Source organism: Rhinolophus sinicus, linkage group LG10, assembly GCF_036562045.2.
Source record: "Rhinolophus sinicus isolate RSC01 linkage group LG10, ASM3656204v1, whole genome shotgun sequence".
Classification (NCBI taxonomy): Eukaryota; Metazoa; Chordata; class Mammalia; order Chiroptera; family Rhinolophidae; genus Rhinolophus; species Rhinolophus sinicus.
This window is the reverse complement of record NC_133759.1, coordinates 4,201,420-4,227,983: the sequence shown is the minus strand read 5'-3', so window position 1 is coordinate 4,227,983 and position 26,564 is coordinate 4,201,420. Positions and strand designations below refer to the sequence as shown.

Here is a 26,564-nt window from a genome sequence, read left to right as displayed (position 1 = left end):
CACGCACACAGAGTGTACTGTAGAGTTAACATTTTAACACTTAAGTAAATATAGGTGCCCTGTAACCATATAGTTTCCTTTACCCAACCGCCTATGTTACAGTTGTCATGTCGAGTACATCTATAAACATTGAAAAAACCCAAGACAGTGTTACACGTTTTGCTTGCAATACTTATACATTTTTTTACTTTAAAGAAGAAAAATTATTATATTTTTACCTAAACCATTTCTGTTACTCTCCCTTCATTCCTGGAGTTCCTTGCTTCGCTCTGGTATCATTTCCCTTCAGCCTAAAAAACTTCCTTTTAGAGCAAGTCTTACGTTAATAAATTCTCCTACTTTTTCTTCGTCTGAGAATGTCTTTGTTTCACCTGCATTCCTGAAGGGTATTTTCACTGGATACAGGATTCTGGGCTGACAGTTCTTTTCTTTCATCACTTTCAAATGTTGTTGTGCTCTTTTCTGGTCATGTGATTTCTGGTAACAGTCTTTTGAATCACTGTTTTCTTTTATGTATTGTATTACTATTTTCTGGCTTTTTTCAATATTAAAATATTTTGTCTTTTGCAGTTTGATTATGATGCATTTGGACATTGGTTTCTTAGAGATTATCCTCTTTGGGGTTTGTTGAGGTTCTTGTGTCTATTAAATTTATGTCTTGAACCATATTCAGGGAGTTTTCAGCCATTATTCCAAATTTTTATTTTTTTTCCAAACACCAATCTCTTCTCTCTTTTTGGCACTCCAGTGTATGAATGTTAGCTATTATGATAGAGGTTTCTCGGCTTTGTTCATTCTTTTAAAATAGGTTTTTTCCTCTCTATTCTTTAGCTTGTGTCTATTCTTTCTATTGATGTCTTCAAATTGCCTATTTTCTCTGTCATTTTCATTCCATTCTTGAGCCTAGCTAGTGAATTTTTTATTTCGGATGTTGTATTTTGCAGTTCTGGAGTTTCCTTTTTAAAAATAGCTCCTCTTCTCTGCTGAGGAACTCCTTCCTCTCCATTTCCAGAGACTCACCTTTACCTCAGAGCCGGTGGTTGTAGAAGCTGCTTTACAGTCTTCGTCTGACAATTCAGCATCTGGGTCACCTTGGGGTTGGCACCTCTTCGTTTTCTTTTCCCTCCGTATGGAGTCTTTGGTCCTGTTATAATTCTCTGGAGAATGGTGCCCCCCCCCCCCTTTAAGACAATCAACCTGCTAACCTGGTTAGGTACGACCCCAAGTTCTGACTCCCCACTGCCCATTTGGTAGTTCTGTTTGCGCATTCCTTTCATGTAGCACAGTGCTGCAGTTGTTTTCGTTTTCTTCATTGTAACTAGCATTTTACTTGTTTTGATCCATTCCTTATAGGGAGAATATTGCTGACCTAGTAGAGTATTGTAAAGACCAAATGAAATAATATACTCAGAACCACCTAGTACAGTACCTAGCACATAAAAAGCCTCTTTCTAAATGTCACTATTCTGGTTTCTGCCAGTGAGCTATCTCTTGGCCTGGTCTAATTGAAAACTGAGTTGAATTTCTTTTGCTTTACTGGTGCCCATTTGTAAGAGCTGCTCTGCCAAGTTCCAGTGATATTTTGAAAGGATTGGCTGTTGTGGAATAAATCTCCTCTTGGATTATCTCGGAGTCCTTGGTTAGAGGAATATACCAGGGTGGGGGTGGTAAAATATACATTACATGGAATTTATCATTTTAACCACTTTTAAATGTACATTTCGTTGGATTGAGTACATTCCCAGTGTTGTGCGATCATCCACCCTATCCTTTTCCAGAACGTGTTCACAATCCCAAACAGAAACTCTACCCATTAAACAACAATTTCCTATTGTCCCTTCCTTCCATTCCCTGGTATAACCGAGGTTATACTTTGTGTCTCTATAAATTCATTGGTTCTAGATGCCTCATAGAAGTGGAATCACACAATGTTTGGCCTATTCTGTCTGGCTTCTTTCACTCAGCATAATGTCTTCAAGGTTTATTCATGTTGTAGCATGTGTCAGAATTTCATTCCTTTTTAAGGCTGAACAATGTTCCACCTTTTGTCCATTCATCTGTCAATGGACAGACATTTGGGTGGTTTCCAGCTACTTAAGAGCCAATGGCTGTTCTGGCTGCTGTGAATAGTGCTGCCACGAGCACTGTGGTCAGGTGTCTTTGGGTGTGTATAGTGACGTAGCTTTTGGGTATATACAGTGACGTCACTTTTGGGTATGTATCGTGACATGGCTTTTGAGCTGTCGTTTGGACTCATGCCTCCTTGATCGTCTGCCATCCTTAACAAGTCTATTCTTTGACTTCTCCTAAGGATGGAAATGAGTCTAGCTGCCTCTGTTTGAAGATGTGCTCTCTGCCTTAAAATGTGGTCTGGTTTTTAGCAAAGCAGCAGAGATGTCTTCTAGGTTCCATGCTGTTCCTGAGTTCACAGGGGTGAAAGATATCCCGCCTGCCCTTCAGCTTCTCCAAGTCTAGGGCATGAGGTAACAGATTCAGAATCAAAATTAGGTATGTTTTGTTAACCTGATTTATGAATATTTTATATCAACTATGTTAGAGAAACAAAAATGAAAACACATATATTACCTGTTAAAAATTATCAAAAAGAATAAGAGTATATGAAATCCGTAGCATCCTGGAGTGTCCTGGTGGGAAATGACCAAGTGAGAAAAGTGTTAGAAGGACTTCAGCAGGAGCTGTGGTGAAGAGTCCTGGTGAGGAAACGGCATTTGTCGGGTCGGTGGGGGAAGGCCTGGGTGCGGAAGAGGCACTGAAGAAGGCTTGCAGGCGAGGAAGGACTCGTTTGGGGATCAACTAGGGCAAAGTCTGTGCCCCTCTGCTGAGTCCCCACATTCACTGTGTGCGGTCAGGTCCCAGCTAAGCTCGCTCTGGGAAGTCCATTTGAAATACCCTTCTGTCGTCCCACATTCCAGATTTAGATTATTCCATCTATTTGTTCTTACGGCTTCTCGTGCCTCCCTTTCATGTCGCTGATCTCACTTAGAATCGTGTGTGTAGGTAGTTGTCTAATGCCGTTCCCTTTCTGATATGCTCCATGAAGGCGAGTGGGTTTGCATACGTATTATTCACCACTGTGTCCCCAGCAGAGTGACCGTCACTTAATAAATATTTGTCAAAGAAAAAAAAAGAAAGGTAGAATGCCATTTGGTACCACCTGTTAGAGCCTCCCTTTAGCTTTTGAACGCTGCAAGGCTCAGACCTGGTATGACCTGTCTCATGTCGCACAGTCAGCTTTTCCCTGGCAGGAGAACATTGGGCTGCTCATCAGGGGTGGGGTGGGTTCACAGTGAGTGAGTTATTTGGGAAAGGCAGTCCAGGGATGGCTGATGGGATAAGATAAGGGAGCATGGCCACACAACTGTATTTTGTGTCTGTTTCTGAAAAGAGCAGTTGTCTACCTGACCTAGGAGTCAGTGTGTGGCGTAGGCTCAGGAAGCAAAAAGCATGATAACCCTGGAAGGCGAGAACCCAGTAGAATAGGATAACAGACACAGGGTTTTTTTCCACCCTGCTCCAAAATAAGATACCTGATCAGAATGAGTATGAAGCATGCTGGGGGTCCCAGAGGCTCAGATTTGAAATATCTGTTGAAGGTGTCCTTAAGTTTCTTTTCAAGACAAGGGTCTTTTGAAAGTCAGACTTGGAGTAAGCAATAAAAATTATTCTGACATCCCCTACCTCCCAAACGTTGCATTTGCATCGTAAACTCCCATGATGAGACAAAGATAGACCAGCGAGTAGGGAGTCATGGCAAGGGATGTCCATCTTTAAGAGAGACGTGTTTAAAAATGAGAATTTAGGATGGATGGAGCTTTTAGAATCATCTGGCATAAACCCTTCATCTTCTAGAAGAGGCAGCCTTGGGCCCAGAGGGGAAATAGATAGAGGGGAGGGTGGCACCTTTTGTAGCGATTGTGTAAAACCTCCAAGCCAGGGCTGATTCTCTCTGTATGGAAAAGGTTATCCCACTCAAAGGTTATATTCCAGATTGGTGTTTACCTAGAAGAGGCTCAGCCAAGGTGGGAAGGGGTTTGAAAACCATAGAAACCTCAGGAACAGGTGAGTTTATTCATTAAACAAATGTTTATCCAGTATGTGCTTTGGACCAGGCGGTGTTCTAAGTACTGTGGACACAGCAGGGAACCGGATGTAAGTTCTGTCTCATGGAGGTGTTAATTCTAGTAAGAGACTAAACGAGCTTAGAATTGACTATGCTAATGACCTGTGATTAAAATAATGCAGAGTCCCGGGTAGAAAGTGATGGGGGTGTAATGAGTTTGGGCTCTTTGGCTCTATGATTTGTAGGGTCTGGGATGGCCTCTCTGAGGAAGGGACGCCTGAGCCAAAACCGGAATGATGAGTAGGAACCGGTGTGACCAGTGACGAGGGAGGCATGACACGGGGCGCTGTGGTGTGGGGATGGGTTAGGTTTGCAGAAGCAGGCCTCCAAGGAGCCGGAGCGTCTCAAGTGCAGCCAGAAGCCATTGGATCCAACTTATAGAGACCACCGTGGCTTCTGTGCGGGTTTGTCAGCCCAGGGCGGTCTGGCATTTGGAAGTAACCTGAGAGTGCAGGGGAGCAAGCGACAGAGCAGTCAAGTATGACTCCTAGGCTTTGGCCTGAGCCCCTGAGAGGTGGTGGTGCCCTTAGTGTGAGAGGGGGGCCTGGGGACGGTTGGATCTATCACCAAACCTGGGAAGCCTGAGCAGTGACTGCACTGGGGTCGTCCCACAGACGTGTGGAAGGGGGGCCAAAGGAACGTCAGGTGTCCCACGCGCGCTCTGGGAGCATAATGAGGCTCAGGCGATGGACCGCCTCTGGGAGGCACTGGGTTTGGCTGTGGAATAGGAACAGTCTGTTGGTTAGAGGCCCGTCTACCCACAGGCAGGAGAGCATGTCTGATGTGAGCCTGGGCTGCCTTTGCCGCAGGAGCCCGTGCCTTCCTGCGATGCCCTGAGGGGTGATGGCACTCGTCTTCTCTTCTCTTACAGATGCACATGGTGGTGTATGTACCTCCAAAACAGCCTGAGTGACAGACTCTCTCCTGCTTAGGATGCCTTTTTCTATTTTTGACCCCTTTTCTCAGAAGCTTCAGAGTTTGTAAAGCATGAAAAAGAAAGCACAGAATCTATGAACTGTGCTTTCAATCAATCAATCTGCTTTCTGTAATTTCCCTGTTTTACACATTGACAAAGATCTGTAAGTCAGCCAGTAGCAGCTTCAGGCGCCTCCATGGTTGTGTTTCGTACGAGACACCTTGCTGTGGGCTGCCATGGCCTTTACATATACTCACCCTCTTTCCAGAGGGAGACTGGCCACACCATCTATTGTGTTGTAGATTAAAAAATCCTTTGTGGGCTTTTCCTGGGGTAGAATGGGCAGGGCCGAGGGGCCGGAAGTGGGTTGCTGTAACCTGGAAGTGGGATCCTTCCCTGGCTGTAGTATTGATGTTTTCACACTGTCCCTGCTTCCACGGCTGAGGGGATCTTCGTGGAAGGGTGGTGTGTTGTCACTCTAGATACATGGAAAGATGGTGCAAGGAATGCTGCAGAAAGTGGTGGAAGAAAGCTGAATGGAAATGGAGGTTTGACCTCAAAAAATGCAAGATTCGATCCCTATAGAAAGAATAAGTTTTCCACTTGCAGAATTTATAACAGTTCTGTGCACCAGCCGGGTTCTCATCACTACCAGGGCTGTGGCTACAGATAGGGTTTCAAAGAAAGATTTTTTTACCGCACCTCCAGAGGCCTAGGACTTCTGCCTTGGAAAACTACAGCCTCAGAGGGGAGACCCACAAAGTGTCCCCAGTGGCCCAGTGCAGGATGTGTAAATACTCATCACTGTAACGTAGAATAGATAACAGGATAGTAGAATAGATAGTCGAATAGATAACAGGATGACACACATAGCATAGATACTGCATTTTTATTTTAAAATTATTATGGCACGTAAAGTTTTAACTTTAGTTAAAAAAAACCCATTATGGATTTTTTTTAATGATGACTTTTAATAAGAGCTGTACTCTTAGGTACAGTGATGTCACTTCTGGAAGTTTAGTAGAAGCAAAACATAAATGGAGATCTTTGAAGGTGTTCACTGTAGTGTTATCTATAACAGCAAAAAAGCAACAAAGATGAATATAACTTCAGTGGTTCAATGTTAGGAGATTGGTAAATTATGGTGTATCAACATGACAAAGGATTGTGTAGCCACGAAAAATGTTTGTTTTGAAGTCCAGATAAAATGTAAAAAAATAATAAAATCGTGTAAACAATTAATATATGATTTTGGAAAAATATGTAAAAATGTGTATGCTTATTGATGAAACTGGAAAATGAATATAAAAATCAAGTTTCAGTAGAAATTATAAATATAAGTAATTTTAAATTAAATAAAAAATTAATGCTTCTTACTTTTGATTTTTTCAATGTAAAATTGTATTAATTCCATTAAAAGAAAAACCGTAGAAAGTCTGAATAAAAATATGTTCACTGTAGGTAATTTAGAAATTTAAAAAATGGCACAGAAAAGAACATCAAATATCACCTACAGCCTCACTACCCAGAAATCACTATTTCAGACATTTCAGGACACGTATGTACTACTGATCTTTTCTTGGGGGAGGGGTGGTGGTGGTATGTACACGTGTGTCCATGTAGAAACATATTTTTAAGTGGCTTGTACAGATATACTGGCTTTTTTCACTTTCTGCAGAGGGTGAACATTTATCCAAGTAATTACATTGTTCCTGCATATAATTAAAAAAAATTGTTTTTAATTGGGGAATATTGGGGAACAGTGTGTTCTTCCAGGACCCATCAGCTCCAGGTCAAGTCGTCGTTTTCAATCTAGTTGTGGGGGGCGCAGCTCCCTGTCCCATGTGGGAATCGAACCAGAGACCTGGGTGTTATGAGCAGTGCGCTCTAACCACTGAACCAACCGGCCGCCCCATCTGCATATAATTTTTAATGACTACGCTGTATTCCTGCATGTGGACGTACGATAAGGGACTCAATGGTCTCCTCGCTGGGTATGCATGTGACATCGTCCTGAGTGTTGTCCGGTTGTGTTTAAGATAGGTTGTATCAATTTACACGGTCACCTGTTTGCCTAAAGAAGTAAAAAATTATTTTTGGACAATAAAAAAAATCATTTTCTCTTGTTTCTATTAATTTAAAAGCCCACATCAACTTTCCCCATATTTATGCAGATCTCAACTGAGAATGAGTAAACTGGATCACTTTTCAGTGTTCTTCGAGCCCAGAGATTCCTTGGCCGTTTTTTTCTTTGCACATTGTCTACAATGAATGACTGCCTAGGGCTTCCAGGCCTCCTGTGAGGACTTGTCATGAGTGTCTGAATACATCCACTGGTGCCCTGAGAATGCACTGTATTCTAGCTCGAGGAATTTCACTAAGAACTGAGGCAAAGATTATTGAAAATTTTCAGATTTGCTCTAAGTGTCACAAATATTTATACTCTATTTGAAAAAGCAGTATTTTTCTCACACATTCTATTAAGTCGTCAAGGTCCCTGATTAGGATTAATTTGAACTAAGCTGTCAGACTTGACTGCCGATCTGTTTTACTGATGAGTTTGTTTTTACTCTGGTTTTCAAGCCTTGTTCTCCACTTTCCACATTTCTGGTGGGTGCTGCACAAAGAGATTTTTAGTCACGGTGTGTTTTCTATTCCATCTGATTCCTTCAGTTGTTAGATTCTCCTCCGGTTTTATTTATATTTCATGAATTTGAGTGGATCTGCAGTTTCTTATTGTTCACTGGTGCCAGTTGAAAAACCCTCCCAGGCTGTTTTTATAGGGGCAACTGTCATGTTTATATTATGTTTTGAGACACTTCCATCTTTTTAATTTGCTTGTCTTAACACGTTTAATTTTTAAGAGGAGAGTTGTAAAGTTGTGAACTTGCTGTCTTTACACTTGAATATGCGTAATTACACAGCGCTCCATCCTTTTCCTGGGCTGACTTTCTTCTAGACTGTGTGTGTATACGCAGTATCATTGACCACCGCTGGCAAGATGAAGCCACCTGGCTAGCTTCCCCTTTTCTTTTTAAGCGGTTACTACATGTCTCGTTCTGTCCCTGGGGAGAGGTGGGAAAAGTCGTCTTTGCTCTCCGAGGTCCATTTCTCAAGGGACAGCAGTGCTCACATGGGTCCTATTTACATTGTAATTGGTCACTGGCTGTCTGGGACAGACAGCTGTTTCAACTTAAACCCAAGACAGTTGCTATGGAGATGGTTGACTAGAAATAGGTCATGTTAAAGTCCTTTTCCCCTGGATATAAGGGAACACCATGATTCTAGAAGTGTCTCAGTTGAACAGAAAATGTGGGCAACCACATCCCGAATAGTTTTCTCTTTAGGATGAGGCTTAGGGTAGACGCCAGTCCACGCACGTTGCTGCTGCCGCCCTGCACACAACACACCTGCAAACTATTCCTGTTAAAGAAAAGGAATAAGCGATGACATAATTTGCAGTATAACCTTGGTTAACTGGCTCATATGTGATTCTCAAAAGATGTTTATCTCATAAGCGCCTAAGCAAAGTAGAATAATATTTGTTTTTAAGACACGTCCAAGAGTTTAAGAGCAAATCTTTAAAAACATGGAGTTAACAGCGAACCATAGAAGAGGAAGTCATCTCATGACATTGGATGGGATTTGCCATAAATTTGGCCAGAGAACATTGCGGATTTCCCAGGGCAGCTTGACTGGGATGGCGTACCTGTGTTGTGGGGTGACTTCCATGAGTTGTCTTTCTTCGTTCACGTGTCACCCGGGGAAGTGCAACTGACCATCACCACGGGGGTGGCAGGTCTTCCTCACAGACGGGCGCTGGTGTGGTACTCCCGCAGCCCCCAAGCTTTGTCTAGTCTGCGGCGTGGTGAATGGAATGCCTCGTGCTTTCTGTTTACCCCCACCCCTCCCCTGCCCCACTCTCACGGTACTGCCCGCTTCAGGGAATGGGTGAGATTCTGTGTAGCTGCTTCTCACGTGATGACTGTGAGGGCAGATGACAACACACACTCTTCCCGACGCTTCTTTGGGAACGACACATGTTCTGACCCTTTTCTCTGTCTATCAGTCTTCTGAAAAGGGTGAGCTGGCAGGTGGCTTGTGGGGCTCATGCTAAAGACGTATTGGGGACAGATTTTCACTAATTAGAATAGATGTTCTTTGAAAGTTCTTAGAGAATATTGCAACATGCAATAACAAATGAATAACAGTGATAATGAGGGCTAACATTTCTGTAATTCTTACTGGGAACCAGGGACTGTTCTGAGCTCTTTACATAGTTTCTTTGTTTAATCCTCACAACAACCCAAGGAAATAGGTGCTAGTGGTAGTATCCTCATTTTACAGATGAGGAAACTGAGGCGCAGAGAGGTTAAATAAGGAGCCCAAAATCATGTGGCTTTAAATGGTGGTGCTGTGGTTCAGACTCGGCAGCCTGGCCCCAGGGTGGGATGTTCTTACCACTGTGCCACAAAGAACTAGATATTAACGTTTAAGAAGAACAGTCTTTTTTTCTGTTTATCATAGTGCAGGGGGTGATTTTGTTCCTCCCAGGGGGCATTTGACAATGTCTGGAGACATTTTTGGTTGCCACAGTTGGGTGGGGGGGAGGGTGCTGGGGGTGTCCAGTAGGGAGAGGCCAGGGTTGCTGCTAAACATCCTACAATGCACAGGACGGCCCTCCCCCCCCCCCCCCACACCAGGGAATGACCTGGCCTCATGTGTCAGTAGTGGCGAGGTTGAGAAATCCTTTATAGTAATACACGTTCATTCTGAAAAAGTATAATCTTACTCCCCCAGCCTTTGCCCCTGTTAAATGCATGTGTATTCTTCTAGACTTTTTTCCTTCTGATTGTAAGAACATACATTCGTATGTATATATTTTACAGAAAAACAACCAAATGTGTTCTATTCTACAGGATATCTTTCTGACATATACATGTGTCCACATTGGAGTGTGTTTTGATAATTGTATAGTTTCCCTTTGGATGGATGGATGTTAAGGACGGCTTATTTTGTAATGTGTAATGAGCAATAATGTTATAATACTGTCCGTACATCTTCGCATACTCACTGCAGGTCTTACTATTGGAGAAAAACCAGCTTGTGGCTGTGGGCCGAGCACAGTGTTCTCACGGGGTCCCCTGCCCCATGTTTCAGCCAGTGTCTGCTCATCCTGTTTCACTGCACATGTCCCCAAGACAGGTGATCAGATCATTGCGTAGCCCTCTGACTTCAAGTCGTGTGAGCTAGGGGTCCATTTTGAATGGGTTTCTAAGGTAATGTGAAAGATGTCAGAAAAAAGGGATGCTGGGAGAAAGGAAAAGCCGTTTTCTAGCATCAGAGAAAGTGTGTGTGTACAGTGGGGAGGAAACTAACTGTGTCCGAGCTAAGCACTGATGTGTGTTAGGTGGTACTACCTGGACCCACCAATTGGAGTTTTGTAGACATTTCTGAAGGAAAAATCAGGTGACTGGGTTCATACTCTGTACCCCACTTTGTGCAATTTACCATCCAAGATAAATATATAAAATAAATAATTTAAAAACTGTCAATATACCAACAGTCGGAAATGATACTCTGAGGACTGTGGGAATTAAGCTCAGTGCCTGGCCGATCGTGAGTCTCAGGAAGTATTTGTAACCAGAGAGAACCGAAGGAAAGAGGACGGGCATGTCCTAAGAGGCGGCTTGAGCAGCTGCCCTGGGGTCTGCTGTCCGTACGCCAAGTCCATGCACACGCCCCCATGAAGGAGGGTGGGAGGCTTGGAGGCTTCTGCTCTGCAGGCTTGTGCTGCAGTCTCTGTTACAGCAGTGCACGTATGTGCCCTGAGCCCCTGAGCCCTGGCAGTGCCCCTCCACGCTGTGCCATCACAGAGGTGCGTGTGCATGAACCCCAAGTCAGGAGCTCTTAAGAAAGTTCAGAGGAATGGCACAGTTCCGAATAGCCCCAAAGTGGAAACTGCCCAAATGTCCATCAGTAGTACAACAGCTTCAAGAAAGCAGGCTTTTTTTCTAAGTTGCTAATGATGAAATATTTCAAAACACAAAGATACAAGAAAAGCAGGCATTCTAGTTTCTACTGCCCAGATTGAACTCAGGTTAACATTCTGCCATATTTGTGTTTTTTAGTCCTTTTTTTAAATTGAAGAATGTAACCTTCGGGTGGCTTAGTTTATCAGTGTTGGGGGTGGGGTAGAGTTGGGTGAGGGAGCTGAAGATGCCGGAGCCCAAGGGGGTGACCTGAGCTCTCTGTGCACGCCCTGTCCTGACAGGGAACGAACGTGTCACTGGCTCCTGAGCATCACGCAGCCCAGTCAGGAGAACACTGTGCCTTCAGGTTTGGGCCCTGCCCCAGGTGACGGAGGCAGAGGCCATGCCTTTCACCTCTCCTGCTCTCTGAAAAATAAAACCCCTCGCAGTAGTGCCCTTTAAGGACATAATGCCTCTTTTGTTGAAAAATGAAAGAATCTGGCTTTTTCCATCAAATTGTGATTAGAATACCATGAATGTTTTGATTGTGCTGATGTGAAAAGAAGAAGGAAGGAGAACAGGGTTTGGTGTGTTTGGTGATTGCTGTGATTGTCAGTGGGACACAACCCCTTCTCGTCCCCTCCTGCGAGCTCGTCAGGAGGCCAGGGGTGCCCTGGGGATGACCTTGAGTCTGCTGCCGTTTACATTGGAAGAGTCGTGTGCACACTCCTGCTTGTCAGGCAGTGGTAGCGGCCGTGGTGCTGCTGGCCTTCTGTGGCGGCCCTGTCCTGCCTGCCGGTCCTGAGGCCGTTCTTGCTGCTGGCCCTCTGCTGAGGGCTCGCTCCGTGCCAGCACCGTCATAAGCCCTTGCTTATGTCACAGTCCATCCTTGTAATTACCTGGGAGGTTGGTATTGTTTCTGTCTCCATCTACAAAGGACAAAACAGGCTTTGAGAGGGTCAGAGGTCCCCAGGGTCATGCCGTGAGTGGCAGAGTGGTGATTCAAATCTTTGGCTCCAAAGCCATGTTCTGAAGCTGGCACTACATGAGGCCCACTTGCTATTGTTATTTGGGTTTGTAGAATTGTAAGTAGGACTTGAGGTCCTGGGAACAGTTGGCCGAGCACTTCCCAATCCTACCTCTGTCAGCCTTCTTTGTAGTCTGAGGTCATCGGTGAGGCAGTGGCTGCCCCCATTTCAGAGATGAGGACACTGAGGGCCAGGTAAGCAGGGCGCTTGCCCAGGGCCACACAGCTAGTTTGGGGCCGGAAATGGAGCCAGAGTCTTCTGAAAACACCCCAGCTTTCTACCCTGTTTCAGCTTGATCTCTGGCCACCTGGGCTGCCGTCAGCCCAGCACTTAATTGTAAGGTTAACTCTGTTTTCCCATCTTTTAACCACGACTGGTACTACCCATCTGTCACTTGTTAGACCTGATAGAGGATTACCTAGCAGCGCATCTTTTAAAAAATCTTGGACATAAATACATCATTTAAATACATACTCATTTGGTCACAGTGGTGCTTTGTGATAAGATAATCCTTTTTGGTTAAAGATTTCCTTACATGAAAATCTTTACTTTTTGATAAGCTGGTAAAGGTATTTGTTTGGTAGCTCAAATGGAAGTTGAAGACTGTGAGATTTCCGCTGCCTGTGCTGAGTCAGTGTTTCCTAGAGCCGTCTCGCTAACCGCCGTTGTTCTGCGTTGCTTTGAGGTTGCAGCTGCTCCCTGGTGGTTACCTGTCAAAGGCGCCAACTGGAGGCGCCCAGAAGGGCCCGACTCGACCGTCCTGCACAGGTGAGGCTGGGTCTCCCCCGGGGACGCGTTCCATGCCCAGTAGATTCCTGTGCTGGTGCGAAGGGACTTAGTGCCATCTGCATCTGTAAAGGGGCCAGAATGACAAACTCTGATTGGTAGGACAATAAAATGGCAGGAAATAATAAAGTACTTAAAACCCCAACCACTGCCGAGCTCACAGAGACTCTTAATAAGTGGCCTCTTTCCTTCCTCTGTCCTGTCGTGTAGATTTTGTTTTCCCCTTTGCAGACCAGTTACAAATCTCATGACGTGTTTAATCTCTGCAACCTGTCTGCTCCTCTCCTGAGTGGGTCGGTTTGAGGAAGAAGACTGTCTACAGATGAGTAGTGTGTGGTGCCAGGGGCCCGTGGCAGGCGCTCAGGCCTTGGCAGTGGGGCCCTGCTCCCTGCCTCCCGTCCTGACTGACATACTTCGAAGCTTCCATCTGACTGAAAGACCGCCGAGCGGCAAGTCGGCCAGCATGTCTCTTGGGTGGCAAGGAAATAATTATCTCAAGCAAAAATAGCGTCACCTGTTAAGCCCTGGAGGTGGAGAAAGGGTTGGCCCAGGACTCAGTGTCTCAACAGCCCAAGAAGCCTGCTCTCCTAACCTACTTTTTCAGATGGGAGTTTGAGCCTCTATTTTTCCCAACATTCTTGGGTGTTGTGCTCATTGTCAGGGACCTAGGAGCACATGGAGCTCAGCGGTGGGGCCATAGCCCCTCGAGAAATGGCGCAGAGCTGGCGGAGCCTGAGTCAGCGGCCTCTGGTGGGAGGGGCTGCAAGGTGGGAAGTCAGACATAGGATCCCTGGGTTCCTCGGGTGGACGGGGCTGCTTAGCGCCCAGCGAACGCTTGCCTCCCCGAATTTAATAGGAGAAGAAAAAGCTAAGGGGAGAAGGCAAGCCCAGAGGGGTGTGTGCTTTACTGATGGCGTCTATCTTCTGAGAAAAGTGCTTCTCTCATCAGTGCTAAAGCAGTGACTGGCACGCAACAGGCACTCGATAAACACCGTTAGAAGAATCGGTAAAGCCACGGTATGATTATTGCAGGGAATTCAAAGCTGTGTGAGGGGTGCAGTAGGGATGTGTGTCCACTTGGGAAAGAGTGAACGGGGAATGAAAGTGACGTGGTGCTGGGTAAAATGTGTGTATCTCCTATTCTCAAACTTTCCCCTTAACCTTCCGTAGCCTTCTGTACCCTTAGAAAAAATAAACACTTGCTTGGAAGCTGCTAGAGTGAAGCAGAGTAGCTGGCTGGTCTGTGGTAGAAAGACACAAAGTTTAAAGCCAAGCGTCACAGGTCGGGTTCTCTGACACAGACGCTGAGACGGAGCTTGGGGTGCTGAGTACTTACGAGGGGCCCACACCCGTGGGAGGGGCGGGGGAAGCAGGGTGGGGCAGGGGCTGAATCGAAGACTCCAGTGCAGGCCCAAGGATCCCAGCCAGCCAGTCCCACAGGACTGAGCTCTGGTGGCTGAAGTGGCTGGGCCTGTGCCCCTCTGTGGTTAGTCCCCGCTGGCTCGGAGCTGGCTCTGCAGCTGTGGAAAACCCCGAAGGAGCCGACGGCTGGAAGCTGTCAGCACTCCCAGGGGCTGGGGCAGCACCATTCCTTAAAGGGGATCTGGGTTGTGCATCTCCACAGCCACCTACCAGGTGACCAGGTGAGATTCTGGGGGGTCTAGGCCTCGCACGAAGTGAAGAAATGTTTTGAATGTACTCCTAAGGGGGAGTATTGCCCACTCGGGAGCCTGGGATGTCAGAACCCTGTGGTGGAGGGGACAGATGTGGCACGGCTGGGGCTCGTGTTGGGGATCAGGACCCCTCAGTGTCACGAGTGACCTGAGGGTGACTGTGGGCGCTGAGAGGAAGCCGGGTCCCGTTCCCTGCTCCAGCGGCTCTCTCGCTTTCCACAGGCCAGACCACCCGGTTCTCCACGTCTCCTGGCACGATGCTGTGGCCTACTGCACATGGGCCGGAAAGCGCTTGCCCACGGAGGCCGAGTGGGAGTACAGCTGTCGAGGAGGCCTGCAGGACAGGTACTACTCGCAGGGGCTCGCCCCACCCAGCCGTGTGCTGCCTTTTCCTAAAGCTGGGACTGCTTTGCTTAGGGAGTTGGTCTAAACTACAACCACAGCTGTTGGGTCCTGGGCTTTCCTCATGTCTGTGAAGTGACTTGGGAGACTCCCATGGGCGGGCCACAACCCCTCCCAGCCCCACAAAGCTCCCTGGGGCCCCAAACGCCCCCAGCAGTCCAGGCCCCTGGGGTTCCATGGTCCTCCTTACATCCTGCTGGCCGGCTGCCTTGCCTTAGTGTTTTCTCATTTTAGACATCTCCTGTGGCAGCGGTGTTTGTCCGCCTCCAGAGCCATGGGACAGAGGCTCATGTTTGGGTCACATCTTCTAGGCAAGGCTCCTTAAAATAGCGAAGCTTTATAAAAGTGTGGTGTGACGGTGCCTGATCATGCTACCATATAAGTCCAGAATGATGCCGGCTACCCAGCCTTCTCCGAACCCTTCTTTTAGTTACGTGATTTATTTCAGGCCTCCTGAGGGCTCCAGAGAGACGGAGGTTGTTGTGAACTTGACATGAGCTAGTTACGCAGAAGTGAATAAAATACTGATTAAAAGCTTTATTTATTTATATAATATATTTAAAGTAAAACCAAAACATCTCACTCAGAAGGAGCGAGCAGGGGTCCCCGTTTCATGGCACCCCCACCCGTGACCTCAGTCCAGATGCCAGTGCCGGTGTGACAGGCTGACGCCTGTGTCTCTCCTGACAGACTCTTCCCCTGGGGCAACAAGCTGCAGCCGAGAGGCCAGCACTATGCCAACCTTTGGCAGGGCGAGTTTCCTGTGACCAACACTGGCGAGGACGGCTTCCGCGGCACGGCGCCTGTGAGTAGCGAGGCTGGCAAGGCGGGCAGCAGCGATGGGCACGCAGAAATGAGTGGGGGTGCGTGCGAGGCCTTGCTGGCCCTCTGACCACCTGGCTGCCCGCTTCCTGGGTTCACCCATGACCACACGGAGCAGACACTTAAGAAGCAAGCAAGCGGTCTGTGTTCATAATACATTTTCTTTTCTGATTCCGTCATGCTTGTTGTATTAGGTTGATGCAAAAGTAATTGCGGTTTAAAAGGTTGAAAATAATTGCAAAAACTGCAGTTACTTTTGCACCAACCTAATAGAAACTTTGGAAAAACAGAAGGGGATAGAGGAGAAAATGAAAAGGCCCTGGAATGCCGGGAGCCAGAGACAACCCCTGTCAGCCCCTGGGCGTTTTCGGTGCTGATGCTAAGATGGCTAGTAGATAGAGGGTGCTTGTGGTGTGCTGGTGGGTGCTGAGCCATTTCCTGATACTTGCTTCACGTGGGCTCAGCTCTGTCAGGCAGGCACCATTATCCCCGTTTTCCAGGTGAGCAGCTGGAAAGCAGCACAGCTGGGACTCGAACCAGGTGGTTGGTCCCGAAAGCCGGTGCCCTTCCCTGCCTTACACGTATATGCTGGTGCGTGTGTTTCTGGGGTGTGTGTACATACATGTGTTTTACACAGTGCTTTTGTTATACTAAACACAATACTTAGCATCCACTCTTTTTCCCTGTTCACCATCAGGAACATTTTATCTGAAAACAGTTCTTCACAAATACGTTGCTTTTAGCAGCTGGATAACCTGTCATTTGAATGAACCCTAATTTAGGTTATATCTGATTTTTTTTCTAAATAGCACAGTGAACTTTTTGTACATAAATATTAAATGTCTCTCTGATGATATTTTTAAGCTAGACTCCAGGCAGTGAAATTAATGAGTCAAAGAGTAGAAAGGTTTCTTGGTGAGCATTTTAGATATATGGCCAAAATGTTTTCCAGAATCCGTGGGGCATGTTTCCCTCCACGCGTGTACAAAGCTTTCTTTCTCACAGCTCTCTTGATGGCAAAATCACACGATAATGAAGCAATGTTAAAAACATTGCATTTTCTCTAAACACAGTGAGGAAAGCAGTCTTGTGGTGCGGAATTCACACCTTCTTGAGTTTGTTGTTTCCGAGAAGAATTTTCTTTCAACAATCTTTTAAACAGCTGTCATTTCTTAAATATTTGTAATTTTGTTTCACACAAAAATAATTCTTCCAAAATTCATTCATAAGTGTAACACAGATATGTTACGTATCAAAACATAATCAAATGATTGCAAAATTTCCACTGAAATATGAAATAATAAATCTATTATCTTGTATATATTGCTATATACAAGACATTTTGGAAAAGATGAAGTGTGAGGAGACTCTTGACCTACCAGAAATTTAAAAATATTTCGAGCTATAGCAGTTAAAACATTACAGGTTTACTTTTAGTAAAAAAAAAAAAAAAAATTGCACGAGAATATGTAGGTAGCCCTTGAGTAGGTACGAGAGTGCCTGCTTGTGCACGTAAGATCCCTTATTTGAGTTAGTTTTACGGTGAAGGAACCAACACAAGCCAATGGCTAATGACTGCATTGCTCAGTGGAGGCGAAATGTTATTCAGACCTGGTAGTTGGTTCCTCCGAAGTTTCCTTCAGGATCGCTGGTGCTCACAGACACTTCGGTTATTCAGTAAAACAGTAGTTAGAGGTCTTGGGGACTAAATGATCCCAACTTTTCTCAAACTTTGCGTGAGTGAGATACCCAGTCTGTGCCTCCTGGGCACTTTTGGTCAGCCAAACTGGTATGGCAGGATGAACAGAATTTTGGTTAGGATGCCCCATGAGGCTCGTGAGACCCCAGGAAAGACGCTGACTGATGCAGACAGCAGGACAGCAGCCATCGGAGCATTACACACTGCTAAGGAGTGTGCCGCATGTCCTCTGTGATGTGCTAACCCTGAACGTGGACGGGCCTGGAGTGTTGGGGCCATACCCAGCTTTCTTCGGCAGGGGCCTCATGGGGGAGTCTGGCACAAGAAGGGCCTCCGCAGCCTGGATCCCCTTCCTGGACCCGTAGGCTCTGAGACGCAGGGCCCCTGCAAAGCCTTGAAGCCTAAGGCCTGGGCCTCAGGACACCCCATTATATAAGCGCCTGTCAGTGCTAGTGAACGGTCAATTCTAGAGGAGGCTGTATTGGATGTTATGAGTGTTTTACAGTACTTACTGTTACAGAATTTCATATCGCTGTGTAAGCACGTGAGCATCCAACAAAAATTGCCATGAATTCTCAGGTCAGTTCAGGTTTTCAGAAAACACGGTGTTCCATATGAAATTAGGACACTCTGCCGATGCTTCGAGTTGGTACAGTGAACTTGGAGTTCAGCAGATGTCCACTTGGAGTATTTTCAGCAGAACTTACCTGAAGAAATTGCCGTGGACTTTCCTACGACAAAGTTAGAACAATTACCAGAAGGCCTCAAAGAACCGGTTTGAGAAACAGGACCTGAGGACAGAGGAGCAAGCCAGCTGCAGGGAGGTGGCTTCCACCTGTGTCTGGAACAAGACTTAAGATCTGTATCTCAGATGGGGACGGTTTGCACGGCAAGTGAGCTCAGGTCCACCTTAGCTGCCCTGTTGTGTCACATGCTCTGGTCACTGAGAGCGGGAATTTAGCTGTGATGATGGGGTAGGTGACAGTGAAATCGCTCCCTCACCCACGTTTCATGTATTTTATTATTTCCCATGTGATTTCAAACTAAGCAAACTATTCTGACCACTAAAGAACTGGATTTATATTTTGCTAGGCTGCTGGTATGCGGTGATTACTCTGTTTTCATTTTAATACCTTTCAGCTCATTCACCTGAAAATAAGTGTGTTTGAAGTATTTCCCATATATGCTTGTTCTCTTCTGAGATTCCTGGAAGCTTTGGTTAATGTGATTAACTTAATAACAAGCAGTTACAATTTATATTCCTCGTAGTGGCAGGTCCACATATGATAATTTTGGGGGTGGTCACCTGCTGATTTTACCTCACCTGAACTTCAAATTATTTAAAGGGAAAAAAACTTCCAAACCTTTGAGTGGATACTATTATTTCTTCATCTTATGGTTTAACAGTGCCAGATAGATTAAATTCCTGGGTAAGGGGAGCGCCTTCCCTGCCCCCCCATCCCCCCCACGTTCTATGAGTCTGAAAAATGAGGCCCCCGGGATGTCCATCTCTTAATTGCTCCTGCCTCTGGCTCCTTCCCTCCTTCCCTTCTCTCCCTGAAATACATTAATTTCTTCTTTTCCTTCCTACACCTTCCAGCTGTTATTTCATCTGCGTGCTCTGATCATCTCCAGATTCTTGAAACAGTTTGTGTCTGTGGCCTCGCCTCCTTTACTATCCCTCTGACCTTTGAACTCTGACCCCAACTCCCAGGGCTACCCACACACATCTACCTTTGTTGGGGAGGAAGCACCTTCACCCAGAAATCTCTCCCTCTTGGGAATTTCTGGGGCGTCTGCTTCCATCCTCTTCCCACTCATCTCTTTCCCTACTCATCCCGCTCTGCCCTGTAGAATTGGACGTTTTTATTTTTGGTGCTTTCTTCCTTTCTTCCTCGTTAAGCTGTTTGACGTCTTATGTGATTGAACTCCTTCCTGCCTGTAGCCCACGTGCATGGAATTCCCCGATGAACCACCGACTAGGTAGTGCTGGTCCGTAGTGAATGCTGAGGACAGAGGCCGAGTGGTGGGGACTTCAGCTCCCGCCTCCTCCGCTTCCTCGCTTACGTTCTCCCTACTGATCGCCCAGGACTCAGATGTTTCCGTATCCATGTCTACACCTGAAACCTGAAGCCAAATAGAAATGAATTTCAGTTTGTTCATTCCTTTAATTCTCCTTCATCAGTACAGGGGAAAAAAAACAATATGAATTTACAAAAATATTTTTTAAATAAGCCCCAAGGATAACTTGATTTTTTTTTTATTTGATAAAATGAAATTTTTCTTTTAGTTTAAGGATTTCCATTAAAAATGTTGGAAAAAAATTTAAGTCACTAAAATACAAAACTGTTCTGCATTGACTATTGTTTAGTTACAGTTTTTTCTTTTGCCCCTTTTTCCCCTCTTTACAAAAATTTTTCACTTTGGTTCTGTGTCTGTGACAATATTATGTGGCAGACTGTCTGACGTGCCTTTGAAATGTGATATAATTGCTGGCTGAAGAACTGTACAGTTTGCCTCATGTTTCCAGATTCCGGAGACTGCAAACCCTTTATTACAAATACACTTGATAATGAATTCACATTTTCTTTATAAAAATAAGTCCCCTCAGTGTTTTGATGATAGTGGCTGAGGCTTAAGGATAAGATAGTGAGTTGGAAGGGGCTGGTGGAGAACACAGAATTGCCCTGGGGTCTTCAGAGCTAAAAGACATTGTATGGCCAGCTGAGCTCTGATGACAAGACTTACACTTGGTCTAATATAATGCTTCTGTTATGCTTTGCAGATCTAAATATCACCTACCCCCCCAATCAGATACAGATTTGATTTATGATCAATATTAGTGCCTGTCTTAGGAATAATTTTGCTGGCTTCCTTACCATGTAATATGTATAAACTTGCCTCAGGTTTCTCAACTCCCCTTGAGAGCTCAAACCTGAACAATGTCTCTTTCTTTATTTTCTATATTTTTATTTTTACATTGGCCAAATTGTATTTTGATTGTCGGGATGAAAATTAATATTCAGACTTGAAGTCATAGCTCTTAGTGCATTTCTGCACCAAAAAGGTTTTCTAAACGAGATGAGTAGTTTGATAGCATTTTTCCTTTTTGTGTTTTTAGGTTGACGCCTTTCCTCCCAATGGTTATGGCTTATACAACATAGTAGGAAACGTGTGGGAGTGGACTTCAGACTGGTGGTCCGTGCACCATTCTGCTGAAGAAACGCTTAACCCAGTGAGTATCGTCCTCAGAGTATGTGAGTACGGATCCCTCCCCGAGCAGTCGATGGCAAGAACTTCCTGTGTTTCTGAGGGGTATTTACATACTCTTGGAATTCATGTTTTTTTTTTTTTTTTCGTTATTACATTTATTGGGGTGACATTGGTTAGTAAAATTATATAGGTTTTAAGTGTACATTTCTGTGGTACATCGTCTATATTTCATTGTGTGTTCACCACCTTGGAATTAATCTTACAATTCCCCCAAAGGGATATTAAGCACATGTCTCTTATTTCAACCTGAAAGCATTGTGTAAAAGTGTCTGTGTGCATTTTATGTGCTGCTCGATGGTGATGAGGATAATTATTTCAGGGAATCAGCGATAGCTTTAGAAATTCTATTCAGTCTCCTAAATTGATCAGAGTGAGATATATAAATAACTATGCAAACTTTGTTAATGTCTTATTAATAACTAGTGAGATCTGCTAGATGGTATTTATCATGTAATGAGTTGCCTGAATTTTGACTGGTTGAAATTTTGATTGAGGAACATTCTTTGGAGAAAACGAGAAAGGGTACTGCTTCCTGGGTGGTTGGGTCAGGAAGTTGAGTCATTCAGTACTTATTTCCCGAACTCTGCACTGTGTCGGGTCCATGCGTCACGTGGCTTAGAAATTCAGGACAGCCACATTCGTCTCAGTGTTACTTTTTCTGATATGGAAACAAGTTGAATGCAACTAGCATACTACTCTGCTTCTGAAACCACGCTCTCCCAGCGTAGTAAACACACATGGAGACACTACATGGTGTGTGTGTGTGTGCAAAGTACTTCGTTGAAAAAGAGCATCTGAATATTTTTTGTTGTGTGGACAGCTTGGGGCAAAAACACCATGTAAACATCTTGTCTGTAGCAAACTAGATGGTCAGTGTGCGTTTGTACCCAGCCCAGCTTGACTGGGAACTCGATCCGCTCCATTTGACACCTTAAACTTTTGAAAAGGCACAAAGGATAACGGTAAAGCAAATGGAGTTTTCCATCTCTTCTCATTGGAGGGTTAACCAGCTCAGAGCAATTGAAGAAATTGTCAGACTCCGTGCCTCAGGCCCTTTTTCAGACGTGGGGATACATGTGTTTGATGTGCTTGGGTTTCGCTCCGCAGCAGAACCCAGGGGCTGCTCATGAATAATCCAGACGCACAGGTCTGCCTTCCTGGGTGCAGATGAAAAAGCTGAGTTCTTCATAACCTGTGCTTTCCTCCTTGTTTTCCTTGCACTTTCTGGCAGGGCCGGTGGGAGTAGCGGTCAGAAAGAGAAGAAAGTCTGTGTCTCCAAAGTGAGAACAAGACAATGAACGTCTCCCTGGGTTTGTGGCGGAGAAATGCCATTTCTACTGGCGACGTGTGCCTTGGTCTTTGCTGGCAGAATCAGAAATAGAATTTTCCCCTCAGATGAAAGCATCTGCCAGTTTGGAGGGGGCTACACCAGGCTTCAGAGTCCTGGCAAGTTGGGAATGTAGCTCTCCGACCATCTGTTGTTGAGCTGAGTGCTTATTAGCTTTCCGTTTTATAATTGCTTGCGTTTCTCCTAAGGATTTACAGGAAAATTCACATTGTTTTCACCAGTCCCAGGCTCTCTCTTAGATGTTGTGCTTGCTCTATAAATTGTTCTCATGTAAGCTTTCTCTTTGTCACGGTGGCCTCATTGCTTCCTGACTTGACAGATAAAATTGAACGATTTTGAGAACTACACCCCAGCTCTCTAGAAAACTCATGACCCGTCATTCAAATCTTTGCAACTTTCCTTCATCGGCAGCCGACAAGCCACAATCATCTCTCATCTGGGTGACTGTGACAGCCTCCCTGTTGGGCCCCTGCCTTCACTCCCTCTGCTCCATGGTGGCTAGAACCATCCTCACAGAGAGCAAATCTAGCACCATTACTCCTCTGATTAGAATCCTGCAATTGGGTCTGGTATGAAGAATGAAGCACAGACTCTTGAACATGAGATTTGAGGGCTGAAATAATTTAGCCTTGCTGATCTCTCTTTAGCCATAGCTTTTTCTTCTTCTTTCAACATTTAATTATGACATGTTACAAAAATTCAGGAGAGTACACAAAATAGTATAATAGGCACCTGTGTACCTACCATTTAGATTTAACGTATATTAATAGTTTACTGTATTTACTGTATTTCTTTTAATGAAAGAAAAAGAACAAAAATTGTTCTCCTAGTCAATATTTGGTATTGTTGGTATTTTTAATTTAAGCTGTTCTGGTCAGTGTGTAGTACTACCTCACTGTGGTTTTTTCAGTCCCTGTATTTTAAAATCTGCATTTGATAACTGGAGGCTACCCTGTTGTCTGTTATTGTTCTTGGTTTTCAGTCACATCTTGTTTTCTCACATGCCTAGTTATTTCTGATTGAGTCCCAGACATTGTATGTGCAAAGCTGTAAAGATTATTGAGATTTGGATCATCTGATCTCTTTCTAGAGAGGATTTACCTTTGCTTCTGGAAACTTCTATTACAGGGGAAAGCAGGCTCACCTCTCTGGGCTTCCCTTCTGTATGGGATCCGAGCCTTGCAGTTCCTTGCAGCTGTGCTAGTTCTAGTTGGGTCTGTTTCAAACTCCTATTTCCTTCGAGGTTTTAATATCTTTGCTTCCTTCCCTGCTGGACAGTGCGTCTCCAGTGCCTGGCGAAGAAGCAGGTGCAGAGTAGTGGGTCCGACAGTAAAGCCAATTCCAGATACGCAGAACTGAGGGAGGTTTGACCACTGTCCCTACTCCACGTGTTTCAAAAGCAAAGGCTTGTTAGAAGGAGGCATTTTCAGGGAAAGATTTGAACCAAAATGTCTGTGTGATTAGTAAACATTTTGTTATGGGAACAGACCTCTTCAGTGTCATGCATGTACGTCAGCTCCAAGACTAACTCCTGATGGCAAGTCACTTTAAAGCTTCTTTGGGGAGCTTGGGGAAAGTCCGTGTTGTATACGAAAGGCTGTGCAGGGACTCTGTCTTCCTGATTCAGTGCCTTCCAGGAAGCAAGGCCAATGGCTAGTATTTACTTCATTGGGCAATCATTGTGGCAGAAGCCCATGTGCTGTGTCCACACAATCCTGAGAAAAGCTGAGGTATTTGGCTGTTTGAAGTGAGGGTCAGCTTGGTCTTAGCTGGTCGGAGGTTATGGGGATTGTGTGTGTACATGTGTGTACGTGTTTTCTGAAGCTGCTTCAGATGGCGTCACCCCTTTCCATGTAGGCACAGTCCCGGGTCTGGCCATTGCTGCTGCCAATTTTAAGTTAAAAACAGTGACTTGTGTGTGTTTCCTTTGCAGCTGGCTAACCTTGAGACCCTGGTTAATCTGTGGCATGTGGCATGTGGAGAGCGCATGTAGCAGCCTGCTGTGCCGCACCGGCACCCTCACTCTCACCGCCAGGTGCCATGCTGCCCTCCTCACTGACGACGTGACAGGAGGGGCTGAGCTAACTTAAAGGGACAGTTTCATTTGGGCAGCTGTTTCTTCCTAAGAGAAAGAACTTCAGTCTTGGAATATGTCACAGTAACTTGGATGATAGCTGCCACTTAATATTAAAGGAATCCCTCTGAATGTAGAATATATCTCAAATTTCCTTACCTACAAATTGGAAATAATTACACCTATCTCATGAAATTATTGGGATTATGTGTAGGAAAATAATTTCATCTTCTCCCTAATGGAAGATGGGAACCTTCCCGGAGAAAGGGCTAATGAATTCGTTACCACTTTCCTTTGTTGTTCTGGAGCAAGTTTGCTCATTCAACAAAGAAGAGCTGCTGAGAAATAGAAATGAGCTTGAATGTCGATGGCTCAGATATTTAGATCCTGTAAACACATTATCCAAACACATGCTTTTTGCTTGACTTCCAGTTGCTGTCTGCAACTTTGTAAAAATACTGTTTGTTTCTACTTCTCAATACACTTACCTTCAGAGCCTCATGTTACAGCTACTGGCTTTCTGAGCGCAAAGAGCAGCATGCCCAAACGTGTCACGGCCCCTCTTAGTTTGGAGGGTCAGTGGCCGTGGGAACTTCTGCCTCCCCCGCCGGCAGGAATCCCTCTCTGAGGCCCCTGACAGCTGTGGGCTTCTAGGAAGCAGGCACTCTAACCCCTGGGGCAGCTGTGGAATCAGATGATCTCACTGAGGGTTCCTGGGGTCCCCCCCCCCCCCGAGCTTCCTCTCTTCCTCACTGTGCAGTCGGTGAGGACACCACACCTCTTCTCTGCTTCCTGTACGTGACAGCTTTTCAGACACCCGCAGGTGATCACCGTGAGTGCCCTTATCTTGCTGTTTCTAGGCCAGCGTCCCCATTCCTTCAGCTGTGCCTTGCATAGCTTGGTTTCCAATCCAGGTTACATACCTCTGAATAACATGAGTGAAAAACGCCCCTCTTTCTAAGTGGGCACCAGAATTCTACACAGCATCCTGGGTGTTCCCTGATAGACGCAAAGAGTAGTGGGCTGTCCTGTTGCTCATTCTCTCGCATCAGTTGTCAGAGTAGGTCAGCGGTTCAGAGTTGAGCCGCTGGAATCCAATCAAGTGGGCCTTCAATTCTGTTGCTGTAACTGGTTTACCAGGTGTGTGACCTTGTGCAAGTCTCTGAACTACTCTGGGACTCAGTTGGCCACTTTCTTAAATGGGGGTGAAGGTTCCTCCTTCAGAGAGTTGTTATGAGGAACTGAGAGAATGCTCCCAGGCTCTCAGCACAGCACTTGGCAGGTAAGCCTACCACCCGTGGCAGCTCTGTCAGTACTCCACTGTCATCATCGGTACTCCACTGCTACTCCCGTGAGTGCTGTGACTGTCCTCACGAGCAGTGGCAGGAAGAGCAGCAGCTCACCGCTGGCTCCTTGTCAGCTCGTGGCCAACTAAAGCTTCCCTTTTTGCCCCTCGTGTGTGTTGATTTCAGGCTAAGTCCCACAAATATTGTTGCTATACACCTATATTTTTTTAAAGTGGTTTTTAAAGAAACCGTTTGAAATTGTCTTTATGTTTTGTGGCTGTGTTTTGAAGCTTAATGCAGAGCGTATCTGGTCTCTCCATCAAATTCAATTTGTTATGGAGAGAGCTTATAGAAATCACTGTGACCATCAGTCGGCGTCCCCTTCCAGCTTATCACAGCCGTCAGCTTCGGCCGTGCGTTTGTCCTTGACACGTGAATGGGACAGGCTCCAGGCAGAGCACGTGGTCCTGGGCCCCCCCACGTGTCCTGAGGACGTGGTGTGTTGGGGTTGCCTCTGCTCCTGGGGATGCTAAGGTAGGAGGCAGGCCTGGCAGCTGAGAAGCGTACAGTCCTGCGAGAGGCTGGGCAGTCGTCAGCTACGTGGAGACGCACGGTGCCAAGACGTGGCGCTGGCATGGTCGGCGTGGGCACCTCGGTGAACTCTGTGCTCTGCAGGTTGGAGCTGTGAATGGAGGCTCCTCTGAGGAGGTGCCCGTGAGAGGGGGCAGCAGTTGGCGAGGTCACTGTGCCCGGTCCTTGGATTCCAAATGTGGGGAAGACAGGGCACGGTGTTCTAAGGAATTCGGGATAAGCAGAGAGGGAGGGGCTCGTCCTTCCTTCCCCGCCGCTCTCAGTGTCTTGAAGAAAATGCTGAGCCATCGGTACCCTGAGTCACAGCTGCCCTCTGCTTACCCTTCAGTTCCAAGGTGTGATGCTCAGAGCCACAGGGCAGTGAAGGGGTGTGTGTGTGTGTGTGTGTGTGTGTGTGTGTGTGTGTACGCCTATTTGTTCCTTCTAGTTCTGCTGCAGTGTGTTTCCTCTTCTATGGGTGCATCAGAGCTGTTTAAAGAATACTGGTAGCTAACCGGCTAGGGGCGTTGGGGAATGACCTTACGCTGCCTTCCTTAGCTCAGTGTGCTCCGTG

General features: G+C 45.8%; 1 protein-coding gene across 11 annotated transcripts in view; it reads left to right on the top strand.

Moving 5' to 3' along the window:
* The window catches only part of SUMF1 (sulfatase modifying factor 1), a 277,240-nt gene that overhangs the window by 19,984 nt on the left and 230,692 nt on the right, over nucleotides 1–26,564 (top strand). For 10 of the 11 annotated variants that reach the window (XM_074312228.1, XM_074312224.1, XM_074312229.1 and 7 more), the window contains exons 4-7: nucleotides 12,743–12,825; nucleotides 14,739–14,861; nucleotides 15,609–15,723; nucleotides 20,561–20,674. In XM_074312228.1, the coding sequence (XP_074168329.1) occupies nucleotides 12,743–12,825; nucleotides 14,739–14,861; nucleotides 15,609–15,723; nucleotides 20,561–20,674 (435 nt within the window). The remainder of the gene's footprint in view (nucleotides 1–12,742; nucleotides 12,826–14,738; nucleotides 14,862–15,608; nucleotides 15,724–20,560; nucleotides 20,675–26,564) is intronic. The other variant, XM_074312230.1, reaches the window with a different exon arrangement.